We start from the raw sequence: 22420 nt of genomic DNA, 5'->3' as shown, positions 1-22420 counted from the left end.
TTTGCAAAAGTAAAATTTAGTTTGCACAGGTGGTGAAATCTTCATGGGCACAGTAATGAAGATGAGATTTAAAAGCTGGTTTTTCTTCCTAGTTATGATGTATTCAGGCAAACTCCTTGCAGAAGGTAAATACACTGAGTTCTGATGTTAATAAATGTACATTGAAACTAGAACATGCAATCTAGGTAACTGAAGTACAATGTCTTTCATATCTTTACCTAGAGTAAACACTGTTTTTTTAAGTATAATGTTGTTGTGAGATGGCTGATCATGATTCAGCTGTCACTGTAGCTCAGAGCTACAGATTCACATCTGAGTTTCAAAGCTGTAATATTGAAAGGTTCAGACTTTTATTCAGAAAAAATCTTCTTTTGAAACGTATTTGAGTGTTTTGCAGCATTTAAACAAATTGAATTTTGTACTCTTAAAATATTTTCTACACTGATGTGTCAGGAATTGAAATGTTTTGACTTTAACACAAAGCAAAACAGGGGAAATTAAATGGAACCTTGCAGAAGTTACTTTGAGGTGGTTCTGCATTTCCTATCCCTATTTTCAGGGGTGCTTAAAACTGCTGGGCTTCTATAGTTTACATACCACTTGAACTGCAAGGTCAGAGAGGTGTGGGCTGTATATAAGGCTGCAGCCCTATATACAAAAAGGTGACCTTTTTTCAACTTCCATTTTATACTACTGTATGTTTAACTCAAGAATATTTGTTGCAAACCACCTGTCTTTACTAGAGTTTTGTCCTTTACACAAAGCAGTTGAAATTATTCTGATGATACCCTTTGGAAAGCCAAAAAAGGTATGTAGGTAGCAACCATTTCTGTCTTTTAGTTACTTGAAAACCATAATTACCCTCAGGTTTGGTTTTGGTGTTGTTTTGGGGTGGTTTTATTGGTTGGGTTTTAGTTTGGGGTTGGGTTTTTTTTCCAATTTGTATGTAATAGAGTGGCTGTGTGAGGAAAGGAGTTATTAAAAAAAATAATTATCTTGGCAATTTGTATTTAGCAAAAATACAAAATTTGCAGAAAATTGCAGTAGTTGCAGTAAATTCTAGTGACATTACTGAGTGAAGAAGCAATAGTTTGTTATTTTGGTTTTAATGCGTAGGGTGAATGCAGCAGCGCCAACTTGTGGGAGAATTGCCCAATTCTAGTGAGATCCATAGGTGGTAATTCAGTTTTTAAAGCTTGATTCTTCAGGTTAGATTGCCTTGTAATGCCATGGAGAGAGTTTTTGAAATAACTTTGTAAGAAATAGAAACATTAGTATTGCTTTTTGGTACTTGTGGTGTTTGGGTTTTCCTTTTGTTTGTTTTGGGTTTTAAGTAGCTTCATGCCACATTCAGCACAATTCCCTTTAAAGGTGTTCTATTACTGTTTTGTCGTCTTCCTTTATTTGTTGTTCTGCTTGTTCTTTTCTAAACCTCAATTTCTTCTTTCTTTTCCTTTGATTATGATCTTAAATTCTCTTTCTTCAGCAACTTTAACTCCTTTATTTCCTTCTGGCAGTTTGTCATACTGTTCTGCTAACATTTACTTAATTAAGGAGCTATCACATAGCTAACCTTGACACTGTTGCCAGTGGATTTCAGAGCAGGCATCAGTATGTTTATGCAGCAAAGCGTGCTCATGTCTTCTGGTTTAAATATAGAGTCAAATAAACGTGTTCTGCATCATCATTGCCCAGTTCATATCAGGAAGTTTCATTCTACAGCTGATGTTCTTGTGAATGTAAAAAACTAATGTACCTGTAATATATCTTAATTTCAGTGAGTCTTAAAAGACCCTTCCTGCTTGCAAGTGTTCAGAATTTCATTTACCTTTTTTGAAAGCCTGAGTCAATGTAACTGATACTAAATAAACTAATGCAACAAAGCTTATATCTGGGCTGAGACTTTTAGTGAGATATATATTTACCCTTTTTTTTTTTTCAGATAAACCTTGTGATTTGCCACATATAGAAAATGGAAGGATTGCGCAGTACTACTATAATTTCAAAAGTCACTATTTCCCTATGCGTAAAGGAAAAAGGCTTTCCTATTCCTGTATGGTTGGTTATACAACTGAAACTGGGACTCAAGATGGAAGAATAACTTGTACTGCAAAAGGCTGGTCTCCAGTGCCACGCTGCTACAGTGAGTTAGCTTTATTAATCTCATCATTGCTTCTAGCAGGAAATTTTCTAGCAGCTGTATTTCCTGGAACATACAGGAGCAGGAGCTGCATAACAGGAGGGATAAAATGTATGTGTTAAGACAAGGTGAAATCAATCACTTATGTGTATAAACTACATCTTTATACATGGAATATGTTTACAATAATACATATTTTAAGGGCTTTAACCTAATATGTTTTTCAAAGAACACCAAGAAAGTTGCCCAGTGTCCTTATTTTGGGAAATAAGACAGTTTCCCCTCAGATGTATATCCTCTAAAGCCTCCCTAGCTCTAGGTTCCTTGATTGTCATGTTCCGTGTTATTACCATCAATTTGATGCATTGTTTGATGAATGTGGTAGAGTTTCTTCAGTAGGTCAAGACAAGATTAGATCAGAATAGCTGAAAGTCCCTTCTTTTGCTTATTAGAGAACAAGAATGTTCCGTTAATTCTTTCTACTCAAGCTGTCTCCTTTAATTTAGGAAAATGTAACAAGCCTCTTCTGGAGAATGGCGCTTTTTATGGTACAGAAAAGTATTTCAAAGTGCATGAGAAACTGCAATACAAATGTAATCCAGGCTACCACTCTCCAAGCGGTGGAACTGAAGATACAGTGCAATGTCAGTCAGGAAGATGGAGCTCACAGCCAAGCTGTACTAAAAAATTTGGTAGGATTCTGCATTTTTCTCCTTTATTATTTCTTATCTATATATAATTCTACTGTCCTTGCTGTACCTGTAAGGCCAAACTGCCTGTGTCAGGTTACAATCTGAGTACTCCCAAAGTAGGTTCTCAGCAGTACCTCATGGGAAGAAGTCAGATTTCACATGCTGCTAGTTTTGTAAATTTGTAGAGGTAAAATTACATGTAGAAGAAATCAGTATAGATGAAATCACATTGTTTCAGATAAAATCATCCAAACTTTCTTCCCAAATGATGACTAGAAAAGTCATGCAAACTACTGCATTTTTAATTCTTCGTTATTTATAAAGATTTCTGCAGAGTTTTGCCTTGGATATAACCACTTTTAAGGCGTATCTAAGGAAAATTTTAGCATAATACCTTGAAATGAAAAGAGTGACTAATATTATGCACATGTTTTATTTCTTTAAGAGTCATGCCAAGTACCAAGTTTACATCATGGCAATTACTTCACAGCCCAGCAAGAGCTTCAGCTGAATGAAACACTGCTATACAAATGTGACGAGGGATATCGTACTGCAGGAGGAAACACTACAGAAGAAGCAGTGTGCCTATCGCATGGCTGGTCCCTTCCTCCAAACTGCAGTAGTATGTAGTGAGCTGGAATATAAGTCAGCTTGAAATTTGATTTATCCTACAAATGAACAAAAAGGCTTGTTTTATAAGCTGTTGGGGGGCAGGGTGGGAAGGGGAAGGCTCCCTCAGCTGTTTTTCACTGCTTTATATTTTCTTCCTAGGAATAACTTGTTCCTCTTTGAGTGCAATAGCACATGGAGGTTTCTATCCCGTCAAGAAAATCTATGAAGAGGGAGATGTAGTCCATTTTTATTGTGAGGAAAATTATTCTGCCAGTGAATTTGACCTAATTCAATGTTATTATTTCGGATGGCATCCAGACCCTCCGGTGTGTGAAGGTACCTATTTTCGTAGTTTTAGTATGTCAAATTCTTAGTGAACACCTTCTTTCATGAAATGCTACATGAATACAAAATAAAAATACACTTTTTTGTACCTATTCACAATCCAAATAGAAATCAAGTGTTAGCTGAAAGGGCATGGAGCCAAGGTAGCAGGGAGGGAGACAATGGTACTTGGAATTAGTTCACAGCGGACTCTAACAGTAGAGTGGATTCTATCTCTTGCTGGTGCTTCTTTGTATGGTGGATCGTGGAGAAGCAGAAATCAATTACAGGGAAGTTGTTCAACCCCTGAATCTCAAGTTAAAGCATATTCAGATGACACAAAGGTTTAATCAAGCATGTTGAATCCTGCCTTATGAAGAGGTAACATGCCTCTTGAGATGCATTAAAAATAAAATCTTTGACAAGTTCCTCCTGATCTTGGGGAATTGTGGTCCTTTTCAGAGTTTTACAGCCTCACCAAACTGTATATGTTTTCAGCAGAATTTAACAAGAAAGGTAATCAGAAGCACAACTTTAGCAATTGCTATCACTGCCCCAGTAACTGGGGGAAAATAATGATTCTCAGAAAAGAAACTTGCAAAAGAATGAAAGGTCTAGTGAGCCAGGTGAGATATAAAAAACAGGAAAAGAATGGAACAAATCAACATCTAGGCTAGCTGAGAATTCATATTGTTCAGCATACCTTCATGTGGATATTGTCCCCTCTGTGGATTACTTCTGAGATTTAGGAGATCTCACTACCTCATGGTAACAAATTCTCTGATTTATATACAAAGGGTGCCACATTTTGATGACAGAGGATGGGACAATCAATCTTTTTTGTTGGTTTAAGTTAAACGTATGGTATTCTTTTCCAATATATTTTTACAGGATTTTTTCCCCATGAAGTATGTTTTTAAAGCAAATTTAATAATTGTTGTGTGGGTAGGATGGTGTGATATTAAAAATTATATTTAGCCTTTAAAAATATAGACGTGTTAAGCAGAATTTTCAGTAAAATCAGGTGTTTTTTGTAATTCCTTTATAGCTAATCTTGCAGAAGACTCTGATGGAGGGCAATGTTGAAAATCATTTTCCTTTCCTAGAAGATACTGTAGTGTTTAAAATGCACTAGAATATCTCAATTAAATGGCATGTGTTATTACCCCAGCTCTGTATTTATTCTGATGACACAGCAGGAATTTTTCTTGTGTGACGCAGAGAAGGTGGAGTCCTCAGAATGAAAACAAAGCCTCAATATAGTCTTGAGGATATTGCAGCTGTGAACTTAAGGCCAGGCTGGATGGGGCTTTGAGCAACCTGGTCTAGTGGAACTTGTCCCTGCCCATGGCAGATCTAGGTCTAATACATAAACTGCTTTAAAGAATGTATCAATGGAGTTTATGGGAAATCTCTATTCCCTGAAGTCCTTCAAAAAACATTTTAAGCCTATGTGGAGAAATTATAAAGTTGTTTACAGCAGTGCGTAGCATAAAAGCTCATATTTACTGAATGTAAAAATTACTGGGTTTTTTTTTCTGGTCTCCTATTTTGTTAAAAAGAGGGAGTAAGGAATTACTCTGGATCAACCACAGATGTCTTTTGAGTTATAGGTTTGCATTCTGTACAGTACAATTAATCGTGTATATGGTTTTGATTAGTGAGAAAATAGTATGCATTTTTTATTTTCAGATATAAAAAACAAATGTCCTCCACCACCACTTCCTCCTCATGCCCATATCGTCACAGATAGAACAACATATCATAATGGAGACAAAGTTCATATACATTGCCAAAGTACCTTTGAAATAAGAGGATCTGAGGAAATCAAGTGTGAAGAAGGAAAATGGACATCACCCCCTATCTGTATTGGTTAGTACTTTTGTGAAGATTGACAACTGAACAGAAACAAATCTTCAGACAATGCCTTATTTATCTGGAGAGGCTCAGTTGCCATATCTGCAAAACTGTTTATGTCCTCCTCTGTTAAAATTGTTGAGAGGTAAATTGCAATCTAATTGGTAGACAATTGGTTCTCAAATCAAAGAGAGAGGATGAGATAGGTGAATTCAAGTGACATGCATGTTATGTAGTTCTTCTCTTGAATATTGATTTTATTAGATCTTGCAATGCATCATGTGTTTGTTTTGGTATTTGAACATGAGTTATTTCTTAGTTTCTGCTCTGGTTCTGTTTCTGCTCTGGTTACAGGAACGGTTACAGGAACTGCTGATAAATCGGAATCTGAGGCATTACCATCACTTGAGGCAGATGCAGCAACAAGGGCAAGCAAAACATATCACAATGAAGATATGAGTATGTGGACATTGCTTTTCTATTTAAAAGGGTCTTTAATACTCTCCAATGATATTATAGGCATTTTACGACTATTACTACTCTTTTGCTGTAGTACAGTTTTTTACTCTTGAAAATATTTCCATGTGCTACAGATGTCAATGTAGCAGTCAGAATGAAAGGTCATTGTTGCCCTTTTCTAGTGATTGTAAACTACATCTATATGCTTTCTTTCTGTATTTATTATTTTATTTCATACATGGGCATTTACCTTCATTTTGTATCCTTTCTGTTAATGTTGTCTGAACTTGCAAATTCATGAGTATTTTGCTGATCCTTTGATCAATAGTTCCATAGGGTTTCTTTTAATTTTAAGCCCTACATGGGCTAAATATTTCAAGCAAAGAATAAAGACTGTCTCATCACAGAAAAAGAACTAATCTATATTGATTAAACCAGCAAGAGTCAAGAGTCGGCAAAGATGAGGACTGTACAGGCAAATAAAATACCTGTCTGCAATTCAGTAAGGCAAGTGTAGAGTTTCTGGAAACAAAATTTGAAAAAGGAATTATATTGATTGATATTTTATTTCTATGATAATTTTTTGCTGAGTCTATTATTAGTCTGAGACTTTCACCGGTGTTAACATTGTTTCAAAGATCTAATTACCTAACTCCCTACCTTGTATTAGAAACGCAGCAAGACTGTACCTCTCCACCTGTGATTAAAAATGGTGTTGTTCTTGGTCCATTATTGACAAGTTACAAAAATGGTTCCTCAGTAGAATATGGTTGTCAGCGTTATCATTTTTTGGATGGACCTAGTACTGTTTACTGCCAACAAGGAAACTGGACAGAACCACCAACTTGCTTCGGTAAGTTAAAGAGGTTAACTGTCTAAAGAAAACCTATGCTACCTGATGTGCTACTCACACTAAATTTTATGAACCTGTCAGAAAACAACCAAAACAATACTGACCTTGGATAACCTGAAAAAGCCCCAAAACAACACAAAATTTCCAAAAGGTTTTTGGAATATGTCAAAATTCTTTTAACAGTGACAAAACAAAGAAGAAAAACAAACAAAAAACCACACAAAAAAACCCAAAGGGAATTGTCAAAACACTTCTTATGTTAACAGTTTAAATTTACTGTGTATTAACAACTGTCCTTGAAGGGCTTACCAAACCTATCAGCCAAATCTGATGGGTCAGTTTTGATGGATGACTGTTGCTATTATAAAAAGTCCTTTCAAGTTACAGTAATAGTTTTCAATAGTAAACGTTGGCTAACGTATGTTTACCAATACCACATGTTGTCAGAAGTGTCCTTTTTCTGTTATTTTCTGTTCCCAATTTAGGCTGGGTTTGTTTTTTTTTAATGTTATTTCTGTTACTTCAGCTCATTTCTTTACATTTCCTAGAACCATGTATTCTTAATGTAACTGATATGAACAGCAACAACATACAGCTGAAATGGAGACAAGAAGAATTAATTTTTCTTCATGGCGATCTCATAGAGTTTGAGTGTAAACAGGGATACAGTTTTCTCCAGACTACCCTTCTGTCTCCTGGGAGGACACACTGCAGCCACGGCAGGCTGAAATATCCAAAATGCATTATGCAAGGTAAACCGATACTTTTTTATTACCTTTTTAATTAATCACTGCCAAACTTATTTAGAAATAATTTGCTTTGGCTGTGTGGGCTTAGAATCTATTGTAAATAATGGATGGTTAGAATTCAACAATACAGATATGCAGATACCCATGCACAAGACACCTATATTGTTAAATATATCCAAGCATGGAAAAACTATACAGTTTCTTTGATGGCTGTAGAAAGGAGGCAGGAGCTCATCTCCAAGCACAGAGAATTCAAAGCTCTGTAGAAAGATAGGTGCAGAACATTAAATGCACACAAGGGATTTCCTATAGTTAGAGTTAAGCAGAGATTGCTTTCTGTTCTGGGACATAATGAAATAGCAAGAAAATACATTGAGAATTGATAGGCGTCTAGTGTGGACAGGCATTTAAAGCTTCTGATTTGTTCATTTCTGAAGCTGACTGTTTTTCCAATGTTTCTAATGTCATTTCAGCTCCTACAGAAAAATGTGACTCTCCACCTTCTGTTGCAAATGGAGCTCTTACTCTCCCACCCCTAACTCAATATGACAATGGTTCTTCTGTTCAGTATAGTTGCTCTGAGTACCATTTTTTGCAAGGATCTGAGAAAATCTACTGTTCTGAAGGACAATGGACTTCACCACCAGTGTGTATAGGTAGGTTTGATAACATACATAAGAATTTATTCCTCTCTGTAATTCATAAAATCATAGAATACTTTGGAAGTTAGTTTTAAATGTCATCTAACCCACACCCTCTGCAATAAGCAGGGATGTCTTCAGGTAAATCAGGTTGCCCAGAGCCCTCTCCAGCCTGACTTTGGATGTTTCCAGGGATGGGTCATCTACCACCTCACTGGGCAACCTGTTCTAGTGTTTCAGTACCCTCACTATAAAAATGTACTCCTTACAACTGTCTGAATCAACCTTCTGGTTGAAAACCACTGCCCCTTGTCCTATCACAACAGGCCCTACTAAAAAGTCTGGCCCCATTTTTCTTATAAGCCCCCTTTAAGTATTAAAATGTTTCAGTGTCTCCCCAAAGCCTTCTCTTCTCCAGGCTGAACAACCCCAACCCTCTCTAAATTCAGATACTTAGAATTTATAAGTTGGATATCGTCAAGTAGAACTTTGAGATCTCAACTTCATTTTTTCTTTTTTCGAGATGAAAGTTTTAACAGGAGCCAGTGCAAGCTTGTCTGGCCTTTGGGTTTTTTTTTCCCCTCAAATATGATATGCCTGCAGTATCCAAATTTTCATGCATAGTATATTAGGAGAATGGGAAATAATCTATAATTTTAGTGTTGACTAGTCAAAACCATGCTACATTAACACTGATTACATCTCTTTTCTTTAGAGCCATGTATTTTGTCAAAAAGCGAAATGGAGAAAAATAATGTGCTGCTGCAAGGGTTCTATGAGAATCAAGTTTACTTTTACCATGGGGATTATGTTGGTTTTTACTGTAAACAGAACCATTTTGGAGCAGAATCTGGTACAACGTTATTTCAAGTGCAGTGTAAGAGAGGACAGCTGATGTATCCAAGGTGTGTTGAAAGAGAAAAATAAGTATGGACTTCAGGAAAGCCTACAGAAAAGGTATGTGCATGTTCTTTACCTGGTATTAACACCTGACTTAAAGTGATTGTACATTTTTAAGATCACTACAGTCAACTTTGAAAAATGAGTGATCAGTTGCATTGTTGGATTTGAGCTTGAAGGGAAAGGGAAGTGAAAGGGCTTTGTGGTGTGAGGACTCGGAGTGCAACAGAAGAATGTAATATTGGCGTATGCATGGAAAATTTAGGATGTAGGAGTTTCATAACGTTTACAGCAATAAACCTGAGGATGGATCACAATCTGGAAGGCCAGAGCAAAGCCACCACAATGATGAGATGCTGAGCAAGTAGTACCCTTTGTGAGGACATTGACAATTTTGAGAGCATGGATGCTTTTGTGACTACAGAATATAGCTAACTTGAGACTTTGTGCCCTTCAAATGGATGTTAAACTCTAATTTTACAGTGAGGCCTATTATTTTGTACATCCTAACAGCACCCATGTCTCCTTTCACAGGCAAGAACCCTCTAATGGACAAGGCTTGAAGTACGAGAATAAAAAAGCAAGTATAAACACAAAATTTCATTTAAGGGATCTATGAAACCATTTAAAACCTAAAAATGTGCAACTTCTATGGAATAGTTAATTATTATTCTTTAAAAAGTTCAAGCAAGCATCATTTTGCTAATTGAGAGCATTTAAATTATCAAAATATCTAGTCCAAATATTTTGTATGATTTCCTATGACACTTAAACATTGGTACTCTTGGAACTTTGCCTATGAAGATACGAAGAAATTTCAGGAATATGGACATTTGCCTTGCATCCATTTTATTATGTTTTAATAAAGATGTCACTGTAAGGGTTTCTTCTGTATTTTGTGTAAAATCCATCTTTCTCTGATATTATTGCATGTATGTGTGCTGTTCTGTATGGTTTTCCAGAGGTTTTGTGAGTCCAAAAGTACCAAAAAGAAATTCAAGCATTCAAGTGTCCTGGGTTCAGCAGTAGCAGTGATGTTTCTCCTTTGTGGTAGCTGGTGCAGTGCTGTGTTTTGACTTCCAGCCTGGGAACAGTGCTGGTGATACCAGTGTTTTCGGTTGTTGCTAAGTGATGTTTACCCTGACCAAGGACTTTGTGAGGCTCATGCTCTGCCAGGGAGGAGGGGAAGCCGGGAGGAAGCAGAGACGGGGCGCCTGACCCAGGCTAGCCAAGGAGGTATTCCATACCACAGCACGTCATGCCCGGGGTGGGGGGTAACTGGGTGTTACCCGGAAGGACACGGGCTTCTGGGTCGGACTCGTTTCTTGGCCGATGGTATCGTATTCTCTTCCCTTGTTATTTTCTCTTACCATTGTTGTCGTCGGTGGTAGCGGTGGTGATTTGTGTTGTACATTGGTTGCTGGACTGTTCCTGTCTCAACCCGTGGGAGTTGCACTCTTTCAATCCTCCTCTCTGTTCCTTCGGGAGCAGGGAAGGGGAGAGCCCTGGGGCGGGGGGCCCTCAATTGCTCTCAGCCTGGCACCACTCACTGGGAGTGAGTGAACAAGCTGACTGGCTAGGGTTTAAACCACGATATCAAGAAATAGGCAAATTCTGCTTATTTAATCAAAACCCAGCCAACCATTTGGGGGGGAGAAGAAAAGGTTGATAAAAATAGCTTTTTATACACTACTTACAGTAGCATTCCAAAATGCTTTCAAAAGATTAAAAAGCCACTGTTTTGTAAAGTGTTGTCTAAAAACTAAGACAAATAAAATGAGATTTAGCAACTTAATCTAACAGACTTCTGATGTATGACATGTAAATCCAAACTAGATGTTCACAGCTGTCACTTCTAGGGCATGTTTTGAACGACAATTGTAATGTGAATTCGTGAGTCTTTCTCAGTTAAGAAATACTGTAAGCATTCATTTAAACAAACTGATCATTTTTTAACCGGTAAAGTTTGGTGTATTGAGCATTGTTACCTTAATAGCTGGCACCTAGGCTTGCTATGTATCCAGAAACTATTTGTACTGTGCCTCAAATGTGTAGAAATTTATTTCAGTCTCTGAGTTTTTACACCCTAATAATTCCCGTGTCTATGACAGATAGATGAAAAAAATATTTCCCTTTAACATGAAAGATGTTTGCATGATGGACTAGATCTTGCCTTGATTGTAAGCAAAATCTTGCAAGGCAGCTACTACATCTGTGGCTGTATCAGTAACTCCACACGAGGTCAACATTACCTAGGTATCAGAATAAACAAATTTGGATTCCATGTAACCAAACTGGGATGAATGGGGGGAAAAAGTAATTTGGGGCAGGTTGTTTATTTGGAAGGATACTGTGGTGGCGAAAGGGAAGTACGAACATGGTGAAAAGAGGAACATTAAATAATAAAAAGAGTAATGTGGGGTGCACATGATATAATTCAGACTCTCTGGGGATACCAGTCAAGCAGCTCTATACTTGCTCACCTTAGTGCTGATTAGGCCAAAACCCTAAATCTGTAGTCTTGACTATACCACAGGGATCAAACCTGTTCCTATGGTCTGGAAGACTAATTCAGGGCATGGAAGGAGGGCTTATTCTTTAGCTAGCAGGGAAAAACACCTCAGAGAAATAACTGGAGCATCCACACATTATAAGTTGATGCCCGATGGCGTCAAAGTGTTCTCAGTTGCTTCCTAACACCAGCCTCTGCCAGTGTTTTTAATTCTCCTGTTCCTGTTTTTTTTGCAGCATGCTCAGGACAGCATCCAGGTATTTTCTCTGGTAAAAAAAAAAAAGTGCATTTCTTTCTTTTTCCCCTTTACAATTTTTCTGTTTTCATGAATTATCTGAAAATGAACTTGTTGCTTGAAATTTGAAATCTTGGACTATGTTATTTCTGTTAAGTAGCACGGCAGAATTATGTGAAAGAAAATGAGAGCTACAGCTTGGGTTTCAAAATCTGAAAAAGCTAAGAAAAATCTGTGTCAAATCTTGAAAATAAAGATTTACACATGAACATAACAAAACAATCTGAACACAAAATTCTCACAGAAGCTGATGAAGACACCGGAAGTGATCACGTTGTTTTTTGTAAGGTAGGTAAACTTTGTTAAGGACTCCTTTCCAGTACTCTAATTTTGCTGGAATATATTTGTGAATGTGAATGCATGTGGCCAGGCAGTGTGGGAAGACATAGAGCAGCTGCATACACTGCCGTCATAGCAGAGAAACTGCTGCAGGCACACAGCTCAGGCCTGCTGTTTTCCTAGTGTGGATGAGACACTGAAAGCACATCTGTCAAAACACTGTGCTTAGTGCATGTGGAATATATAGTGCAAATGAGGTTCAGTGATATATAAGCACAGGAGTGTTTCTGACCTCCTAAGTGTATTTGGAAGAAGAGAAAGAATTTTTTCTTTGACATTATTTGCTTAGACTTACCAAACCATGGTGCTGGAGTAACTTTTAAAATAACCATCAACATACCAAAGACCTCAATTTTACCCTTTATCAGTCCTGATTTTTTTTTTGCTGTGCTTTCTGCATAGTTAGGCGTAGGACTGCAGAAGAAGAATCATGTTGCTCAGGACCCTGTCTGGCTGAGTTTTTAATATCTCTGAGGAGATGTTTTCTAACCTTTCTGGGCAGCCTGTTCCAGCGTCTGCCTACCCTCATGGTGGATTTATTCTCCTAATATCTAATTGGAACTCCTTTTTCTGCAGATTTGTGTCTGTTGTCTCTCATCCCACCACTGTGCACCTCTGAAAAAAGCATGGCTCAGTCTACTCTGTCATTAGGAAGCCAAAACCAGAAATAAGTGTCCTCACAGCCTTCTCTTAAGAAACAGTTGAAAAAGATAATTCTGACTTGGGAGTAGGTAGATAATATGATAACATTTCTGCACCAAGTTTGGCTTGTGCAAAGTTTTTCAAGATCAGCCTCTTATTTTTATCATAGAATGGTTTGGGTTGGAAGGGACCTTTAAAGATCATCTTGTCCAACCCCCCCATCATGGGCAGGGATGTCTTCCACTAGAGCAGGTTGCTCCAAGCCCTGTGCAGCCTGGCTTTGAACACTGCCAGGGATGGGGCAGCCACAGCTTCTCTGGGCACTCTGTGCCAGGGCCTCAGCACCCTCACAGGGAAGAATTTCACTAAAAGAATAAGAATTTCTTTAAAAAAATTTTCTTCTTTAATCCAAATTCATTCTCTTCCAGTTTAAAACTATTCAATCATGAGAGACAGGCCTTTCCTCTTGCATAACAATCTTGCACTTACACATGTTTTGATCAGATGGAAAAGACGTTCAGATTTATTTATGGATTCTTGCCGCTGTGGTACATAATAGAGAAAACTGACTTTTGCCTGGATATAAACTCACAGACCAGGGCAATTCCTGCAACCATCAAAGTTCTGAGTGCTGTATGTGCTGATGCAGACTGGCACATTTTAACAAAGTTGAATCTTTTCCCTGGTGAGGTTTCAACAACTTCTGTATTTTCTTTAAAGTGTTTCATGCAGTAAAGCTGTGGGTCTGTTGTCCAGACCTGTTGCCTTTAAAGAGCTCTGGGTTAAGCATAAGAATATTTGGTAAATGTAAAAAGCCCTTTTTAAAGAGCAGAACTGGGACTGAGAAAGTTGGGTCTGTTCAGCCTGGAGAAGAGAAGGCTGCGTGGAGACCTCATAGCAGCCTTTCAGTATCTGAAGGGGGCCTATAGGGATGCTGGGGAGGGACTCTTCATTAGGGACTGGAGTGATAGGACAAGGGGTAACAGGTTAAAACTTAAACAGGGGATGTTTAGATTGGATATAAGGAGGAAATTCTTTCCTGTTAGGGTGGTGAGGTACTGGAATGGGTTGCCCAGGGAGGTTGTGAATGCTCCATCCCTGGCAGTGTTCAAGGCCAGGTTGGACGAGGCCTTGGGTGTGAGGTGTCCCTGCCCATGGCAGGGGGCTTGGAACTAGATGATCTTAAGGTCATTTCCAACCCTAACTATTCTATAATTCTATGAAAATGGGGGGAAAGTCAGTCTGCAGAACATGTGGGAGAAGTAGAATTCAGAGCAATTTCCAACGTTTTAAAAAATGGTAATCTACTTTCTGGAGTCCTGATGTGAAATCACTGGGTTTTGAAGTCAGAAAGGTATCACAGGCCTGCAGTTCAATAACTGATATCAGAAGGGAAAGATAGCTGTCTTGGAAATTTTGGGTAGAGCGGATACAAGAGCAGCATTGCACCATTCAGTGGCATGTCATTTAAATTTTCTTAATCAGCAGCAGATTTGGTAGAGCAAGAGGATAGTAATTTCTACTGTAAGCTTTCTGTTCAATGACACTGACAAATCAAAGGCCCTGCTATTCTCGTCCAACAAGAATGGTCATCTAGTCAGGGCTGTGCAAAGGCAGTCAGGTTCTCGCTTATCTGAGCAATGCCTTCAGGCTTTTTCAGCCCATAGCAGTATTGCAGAAGGCTCGTGTTGCTGAGTATCACCCTGTATCAAGGCAAAGCCAAAGTGATTTTACACAGAGAGTATAGTCCTCTTCTACCCTGGTGTGGAGATCTGATCTTTTAAACAGTGCCTGTATTTCCTCCTCTGAGTACAAGGAAACATGATCTTGAATAGGAAGAACACTTTCTTTTGTCTTTTTTTTTAGAAAAAGAAACCTACATATTTTGTAATAAAAATTATGTAACCTGTTTGGAGCTAACTGACTGGAAATGGCTGCCTGATCAGCAACTGTTGTTTAGAAAATGTAACTCAGTGTTTTCCAGCTACTCAGTTACAAATGAGTCCAAAAGTTAATGACCTGTACAGATCTATAAAAGTTAATGATCTATAAAAAGGAACAGGAATGGTGGCATATAGTGTGGAAACTAATTTTATTTTAGTTTGTGTTTTTTGTTTTTCTTAGTGCTATACTAAAAGGAAAAGTTCCTGAGTGAGAGGCCAGTCTTTCTGAAGCACAGGAGGATTAGAAGATGAGGAGGAACTGAGCCAGAAAGACTGCACTCAGTGAAATCCAGAAAGCTTTCTTATATACTGTTTGTGGGGTTTGGTGTTTTGTGTTGAAAACCTACCAGGACTCCATAAACAATAAACAGTCCTTAGGGCATGTTAGAGTAGCATGTAAGAATCTAAAATACAAATAAATACTTCATGTCTCTAGAAATATTAGTTGCATGTTTATATTTCATGGTTTTCTCCAAAGAATGTGCTTAGTTCCTTAAGAAAATGGTTAATATAGGTGTTAATATTAGGCATTTGTCACTGAGAGTTTTGTGGATCATTAGAAAAAAGCCTTTTGGAAGGTACTTTCAAGTTCTGCCTGTTGTATAAAGTGGCATATCAATGATGAAATTAATTTTGTATATATAGTAATAGCAGTATCTGTTGATCCTCAGATGGATGTTACCATTCAGCAAACAAAACAATGCCATATGTGTTTTTAAGGGAGAAAAACAACTCAGTCGGTTGCTATGCTAGTTAATCCTGTATTTCACAACAGTTCATGGCAGCAAGCACATTGGAAGAAAAAAAAAAATCCCCTTGAAAAGAAGATTGTGTAAAGAAACTCCACAGAAAATAATCTTTAATATATTTGTAGCATTGTGACATGAGGAGCTCAGTTTGCTCAAAGTCATCCTGCTGGTGCAGCCCAATAAACATGGGTTTTGCCTTCACTAATTAAAGAACACAGGCTCTGCACTGACTTTGCAGTGAAGGATATCTGGGCTTATCTGGGTTTGTCTTGAGCTGATTTTAGCTTATTCAGCTGTGATAGCAGTTGTTCAGCAATCACCCCACTGGCTGCCTAAATGTGTTTTAGCTCTAATTCTTACTAGTAACAAGCACTTATTGAGCTATCTCTGACTCCAGACTAAAATGTGGTGTGGGAAAGGAGAATGCGGATGATATAGGGGTGGACAGAGATCAGTGACTATAAAAACCATGGTGGTCAAGCAGCAGCCCCAGCACAAGTGCATCTTGGTTTTATGCAGGTAAATCCAGTTTTAGTGAACAGAGACACTGAATAACTGGGATCCAAGCCAGTGGACTGTTAAGACTGTTAAGAAAATACATTTAAACACAAGCTTAGGAGGAAGGGACCCCTGCTACTTGAATTGAACTCTTCTCAACAAAGACCCTTGTGCACTAATGGATCACTGTGGCATTCCCCTCCTGTCTTGCTTGATTTTAAGCAAGAGAATAAAATTATGGGCTGCACATATAAGGTGGTCCATAACAAAATCTAAAGTTTGAAGAGCTAAGTGCACTGTATTGTGTGTTACAAACATACAGGAGATTTTGGTTATGGGCTTCATAATGCTTCTGTGTCAAGTTCAGTCTGAAAAGCTTTGTTAATAAAAAGCATCGAAGCCTTTTTGCAACAATTGCATAATTTATCTGTATAGATTGACTGCTGTGTTGCAAGAAAATTATTGGAGGCGATTGCAAGGACAGCCTCAGGAATCATGGGAGTGAATACAGGAACATGCATTTCTGGGCACAGAAAGCAGTGGCTGTTGCAGAGGACATCTTTAACTCCTAAAGCTTGAAAATGACACTGTTGCACCACACCATAGTGTTCCTGCTGTGGATGGGCTGTACTACATATAAAGGTAAGTTATTAAATGTAAATCTACATTTTAATCTAGGTAGCTGGTGACAATCAAGAAAAATGAACTGCAAAAACTGCGCCATCTATTTTTTACAGAATTCCTTTCAGAAGTTTGACATAAGAGTTATAATTTAGACCTATAAACTATGCATTTGAGAATATTTGCCTTGTATCTCCTTGTACGAGCTTGGTTTTTTTGCCTTGTGCCTGAACTTAATGACTCTCATCAATAACCTCACTTACTTACAAGCCATAACTCACTTAAAATGCATTAGTCCATATAAATTCCTTTGTATTTAAATTTAGCTACTATTATTTTGAATATATACTATTAAAAATGCAAAATACTGATTTGATTTTGAATCATAATACAACTCTTTAAAAATACAAGTACTTTAATATTTCAATAAGTTCTATCAGACAAAAAAACCATACTGCCTGAAGGAGGTCTTCACTGTATATATACCTTTATTAAAATAATCAGTTTTAAACTCTACGATTGATCCATTTAAATGTATTAATCACATTAAGATTATTCTCTCCCCTCTGCCTTTAAAAGTGCTTTTTTGTATATAATTTGTACCTTAAGAAAAAGAGATCCAACTTCCTCCATTTGGAACTAATTTTAGAAGTCTGGGACAAACAGATTTATTTGTAGAATTGAGAAAAACTGAGAATTGTGACTGCATGTCTAAAACTTTTTTCCAGGATAATGCTGGAAAAAACAGAAACTGTACTTTGAGAATTTCAGGTGCTTATTCATATTTTCAATTAAAACCTTTTCAGTTTGGTAACTTTTTTCAATGCAAAGACTGTAAAAATAGTGAAGACAATGATAATTTCTTAGAGCAAAGAGTTGGTGCTGTTTATTAGTATTGTATATTCCCAAATGGAGGGATGTCAGTAATTGAAATATTATTTAACTCCTGTGTACTGCCATTATTTGCAGCTGTCACTATTGTCCTATATCTATCAGTTAACAAGAATTTGTACGTGGTTTCTGCTAGAATAGCATTGGAAACACCCACCCATCACTGATTTTGAAGAAATTGCTATTAGGGAAAAATAAGGACAAGAAGAAAATGGGAACATGCAGTCAAATAACAAGAATCTGTGCACAGCTTCTGCAGGAGCAGCCTGTAAAGACCCACCAATTGCTGACTTTGGAGAAATTGTTAGTGGGAATAAATCAGCATATAAGGAAGGTGACCGTGTGCAATATGTGTGCAACCCTGGATACACTTTATCAGGATCAGAATGGGTAACATGCTTTAAAAAAATCTGGGTACCTGGGCCACCAAAATGTTTGGGTAAGTGTAACTTTTATAATGATTCTGAAACTTCTACTTTGTTAGGTTTACAGTTGTTGCCAGATTACCAAATCTGGAATGGACCATAATTAATCCCTGGATTCAGTGCTGCTTAACTTGTGGATCTTGGCCTTTAGTGTTCTAAAACCATTTACACTCAGTTGTGTTTTTTATTGCAAGAATTTTTGAGCTGTCTGGAAGATTACAAGCAGATAAACATTTTGCCTGTACTTCCAAGAACTTGTGCAACAAGGTACAGGTACTGACAATGGTGTCTGCCTCCTTCCACAATGATTACATTAGTTAAAACATCCTTTCATGTAGTTCCTAACTGTCCCACATATGTGGGAAGATTGCTGTTGTGATAAGATGCTTTGTAATCTTCAGTTTTGTCCTTGCAGCTCCTTGATAGGAGCCTTCTAACTGGGATAAAATTGGACATAATCCCGCAGATTTCATTAATTATTTCAAGGACTATAATCTCCTGAAGTCAGTACTTCTTGACATCTTCACTGCTGTTCCCAAAGTCTATAAATATGCTTGGAAGTAGTGGACATCATTGAAAAACTTCCTAAAACTAAGCACTCTGAATTAACTGTGATGGAGAATCAAATGTTTTAAGTCATCCGCATTTTACTTTTAAAAATCACTGCTGAGTGATAACCAAGCTGGTTTTGAACTATCTTTGCTGAGGAGGTGCTTCACATAGTAAAAGCCACCAAATATTCATACTTCATAATTTTTAGTTTTTCTTGTTTCCTTCAGCACCGTGTACCGTTACAAGACAGCAACTGGAAGCCCAAAACCTGCTTCTCTCCAATGGACAAAGACGAGCATTTTTGATTCAAAGTGGTCAGTGGGAGATATTTGCATGTGTGACAGGATTTAAACTCGCATCCTCTCCTATCAAACAGTGTTTTGATGGGCATATTGAGCTTCCCTCATGTATTTCTGGTAAATATGTGCCATACTTGAATAAAATTGATTGGTCAAATACATCTTCTCTATGATTTTGCAGTTGTTCATGTACATGAACTGCATCTGCCTGTGCTACCAGAGACTGTTTCTTCTATGGGAAATTGATTTTCCCACCACAAATGCACTCGCTGATGATAAGGTTGTGTGTAAACCCAGTGCAAGAAGGCAAGTCACCAAAATCAAAGATGCATGACGTGAGAGAATCTCTCCCTTCCTTCTTACTTAAACCAAACACAAAAGCAGATTTCAAATTATGGTTATAATGTATGTTTCCAAATTTGCTCATCAGGAATAAATCTTTTGGTTTCTACAATTGTATAATTTCTTGATTTTTTTCTCATTTTATTTTTGTGCCTTCTTTGGGTAACAGGAGTACAAATGATATGATGTCATAAGTGAAGACATCTATTGCAAGAAATGTTGAAGGATCTGTAATTCAGTTGCTAAAACATTACCAATGCAAGTGGTATCTTATAAGCAGAAGTCCATTTAGTGGTAGAATGAAGTGTTTTCAGAAATGGAGATAGCTCAACAAAGGACAAATGAGATGACTGATGTGCACAAAGTGCCAAACATGCCTACTTTCAAGCTGCACAGTTCTGATGCCATGCGTTTTCAAGGAACTCTCTGCAGGAATCAGTCTTCTCTTAAGGAACTGTACACTTCTAGGAGTGACAGATAAATGTAACCTTTTCTTTGCCCTAAGAAACATCTGCTTAACAATTCCACACAGTTATGCTCAATATACAATAAAAATAAAAACTTACATAGTAAGTATAAACATGTTCTTCAAATTAGCAAATATTTTTGCGCGCTAAAACATCTATATGGTGGAAAAAGCACACTCATTCTATTGTATATCACATTAGCACAGGCATCAGCTCTCCGTATCTTTTGATAAAATGCCATGTGGAAATACCTCTCTTTTCAGATGTTACGTGTGGAGCTGCACCTGAAATTCCCCATGCGTACATCACAAGCACTCAACAGGAGAGGTATCTGCCCGGTGCCAGAGTGCACTTTGAATGCGAAAGCAATTTTCAGATGGTGGGTGGAAATTATATCACGTGTACAAATGGAGAATGGTCACAAGCACCAACTTGCAAAGGTAGGAATCCGTGCTTTGGTATCGCCTGTTAGCACAGAGGGGACAGTTTCCCTAAACGCTAAAGACTTTACCGTTTGTACTCCTCTTCGCTTTGTGTACCACAGCTTAGTACTTGCTATTCCTTCCTTGGGCGTCACTTTTTACTTTAGCTTAATGCTTCTAGAAATACTGGGGATCTTTTCATCAGTGCCAAAAATGTCTTGGAGAAGCAGAGCCTAAAATGTGCTGCTCTGTCATTCTGCTGTACGATGCTGCTGTTTCCCCAGAGGCTGCCATTTCGGCCTCCCTCTGTAGAAAGACGCATGAGGGCTCCTCTGTCCTGTCCAAACCCGCCAGGGAGCACCTGAATGGAAGAAGCAGTAAGGGAGGGAAGCGCTTGTTCTTCTCCAGGGCTCTGCTCTGACCGATGCGGATCCCAGCAGAGACTCAGATCTAAACCATGGCAGATCTGCTGGGGCCATGAAGTGGGAAGAGTGCTCCCGTGACAAGGAACCATCAGGAGCTGTGCTCCTGTCCCCTGCCCAAGTCTGTGGCTGCGCAGGGTGAACAAGAGCTCCTTGGCTTCCGCACATCTCCGTGGAGCTGACTGCGCTCACCCATCCCTGAGCAGCGCTGATGAGCTCATCCAGTGCTGCCACTCCTCCAGAGCTCTGAGCTCCGCAGAGCGCCAGCTTGGTGCTGCCCTGTGATTTCCAGGCATTCCAGGGCTCCCTGGGGAGGGACACGGGTGCGCAGGAAGGCCGGTGTGGCTTCTCGTGCAGCCAGGTGTAGCTACAGTAGAAACTGGCTGTTTCTGGAAGCTGTCACTGACCCTGCCTTCTCCTGAGGGTCCCAGAAAGAGAGTTCTCTCACTCCATTGCTACCTCCACAGTGAGTTCCTGGAGCTGTGACCCACCCGAGGCAGAGAATCCCGGCAGAAATAGGAGCAAGGGTGCAGAGGGGAACAGCTCAACCCCTGCAACCGTGACTGCAGCCGTGTCTCGTTTCAGATGTGACGTGTAAACCTCCTCCTGAAATCGCTGGCGGGAAAGTTCAAGGTGTTAAGAAGTCGAGGTACTTGCCTGGGGAGAACGCTCGCTACCAGTGCTGGCGAGGTTTTGAGATGACCGGGGCTCCCACCGTAGTGTGTCAGAACGGGACCTGGACAGAGCTGCCAACGTGCACAGGTGATTCCTCTCTCTTTCCGTGCAGTCGCCTGCGGGCGAGACTGTCCTGGAGCTGACGCCGGGGCATTTGCTTTCCCATTTCAGTCTCGCTGCTGTGCGCAGACCCAGCGTATCTGGCGCAGACCCGACGTATCTGGTGCTCCCAGGAAAAAGCCCTTTTGCTGGGCTCTGTTCAGATGAGGTTTCCAGCCGGGAGACCCAAGTGGCTTCAGTCGATAGGGACACATCTGGAGAATTACCCTGGGGCTGGGAGCGGTTGCTGGCCAGGCCTGATTTTGAGAGGCAGCCCTTGACTTCCTGGGCTTTCTCTCTGATTGACTGGGAATTTCCTTCCAGGGGAAGGTGGGAAATGTGGCTCGCCTCCGGTTATTGAAAATGGAGACCTTCTGTCCTTCCCCATGCAAGAATACCCGGAAGGTGCAACTTTGGAATACAAATGCCCAGACTTCTACGTCCTGGAAGGATCTCCATCTATCACCTGCACTGATGGGCAGTGGACAAGCCCCCCAGTTTGCTTAGGTAGGCTGAAGCATGTGCTGTGTGGCCAGAGGCTGTGGGACTGCACCTGTTGGAGCCCGAGGGCAGAACCTGTGCGGCAGCGCGTGTGCTGGGGCTGCAATGAAGTAGGGCAGAGCAGCAACGAGTCCTCCCTTTGCCCACAAGGAGCTGGTCCCTAACTTTAGGTCTTGCAGTGCCCTCTGCTGCCTGCCAGGCGAGCGGGTTCAAGAGGAGGGGAGTTTGGCTGAGCCCTCCTGTGTGAGGGGATCTCCACCTGTGTGCTGGGCCCCTGAGTGCACCCGAGCTGGGGAAGCTGCTACGGCCAACTGGCAGTGAGCACGGAGGGTGGGTCTGAGTGCAAGGCACTGCTGGGGAAACGCAGGGTCATGTCCATGGCACAACCACAGGGAAACGAACGTAGGGAAGTTGCGGGCAGAAGGGAAGGACTGATGGAGGAAAAGACACGGGAGGCTCGTTGAGGACCTTCCCACCCCTGCTTCGATCTTGCACTGTG

General features: G+C 39.5%; 1 protein-coding gene across 1 annotated transcript; it reads left to right on the top strand.

The window, feature by feature from the left end:
* Positions 1-22369, top strand: F13B (coagulation factor XIII B chain). The gene is made up of 16 exons (XM_062613419.1): positions 1-125; positions 1943-2143; positions 2647-2832; positions 3278-3454; positions 3604-3780; positions 5461-5640; positions 5980-6084; positions 6755-6937; positions 7486-7689; positions 8160-8342; positions 9043-9249; positions 17968-18156; positions 18922-19110; positions 20066-20242; positions 21232-21408; positions 21745-22369. Exons 1-16 carry the CDS (start codon positions 44-46, stop codon positions 22083-22085), a joined length of 2958 nt encoding a protein of 985 aa, XP_062469403.1. The 5' UTR covers positions 1-43; the 3' UTR covers positions 22086-22369.
* Positions 22370-22420: the final 51 nt, after the last annotated feature.

This window comes from Pezoporus occidentalis, unplaced genomic scaffold, assembly GCF_034315485.1.
Source record: "Pezoporus occidentalis ecotype Australia unplaced genomic scaffold, CSIRO_AGI_Poc_V1 ctg167, whole genome shotgun sequence".
In the NCBI taxonomy this organism is placed as follows: domain Eukaryota; kingdom Metazoa; phylum Chordata; class Aves; order Psittaciformes; family Psittacidae; genus Pezoporus; species Pezoporus occidentalis.
Note: the sequence above shows the minus strand (reverse complement) of the source record. Positions and strands in the feature narration are given on the sequence as shown.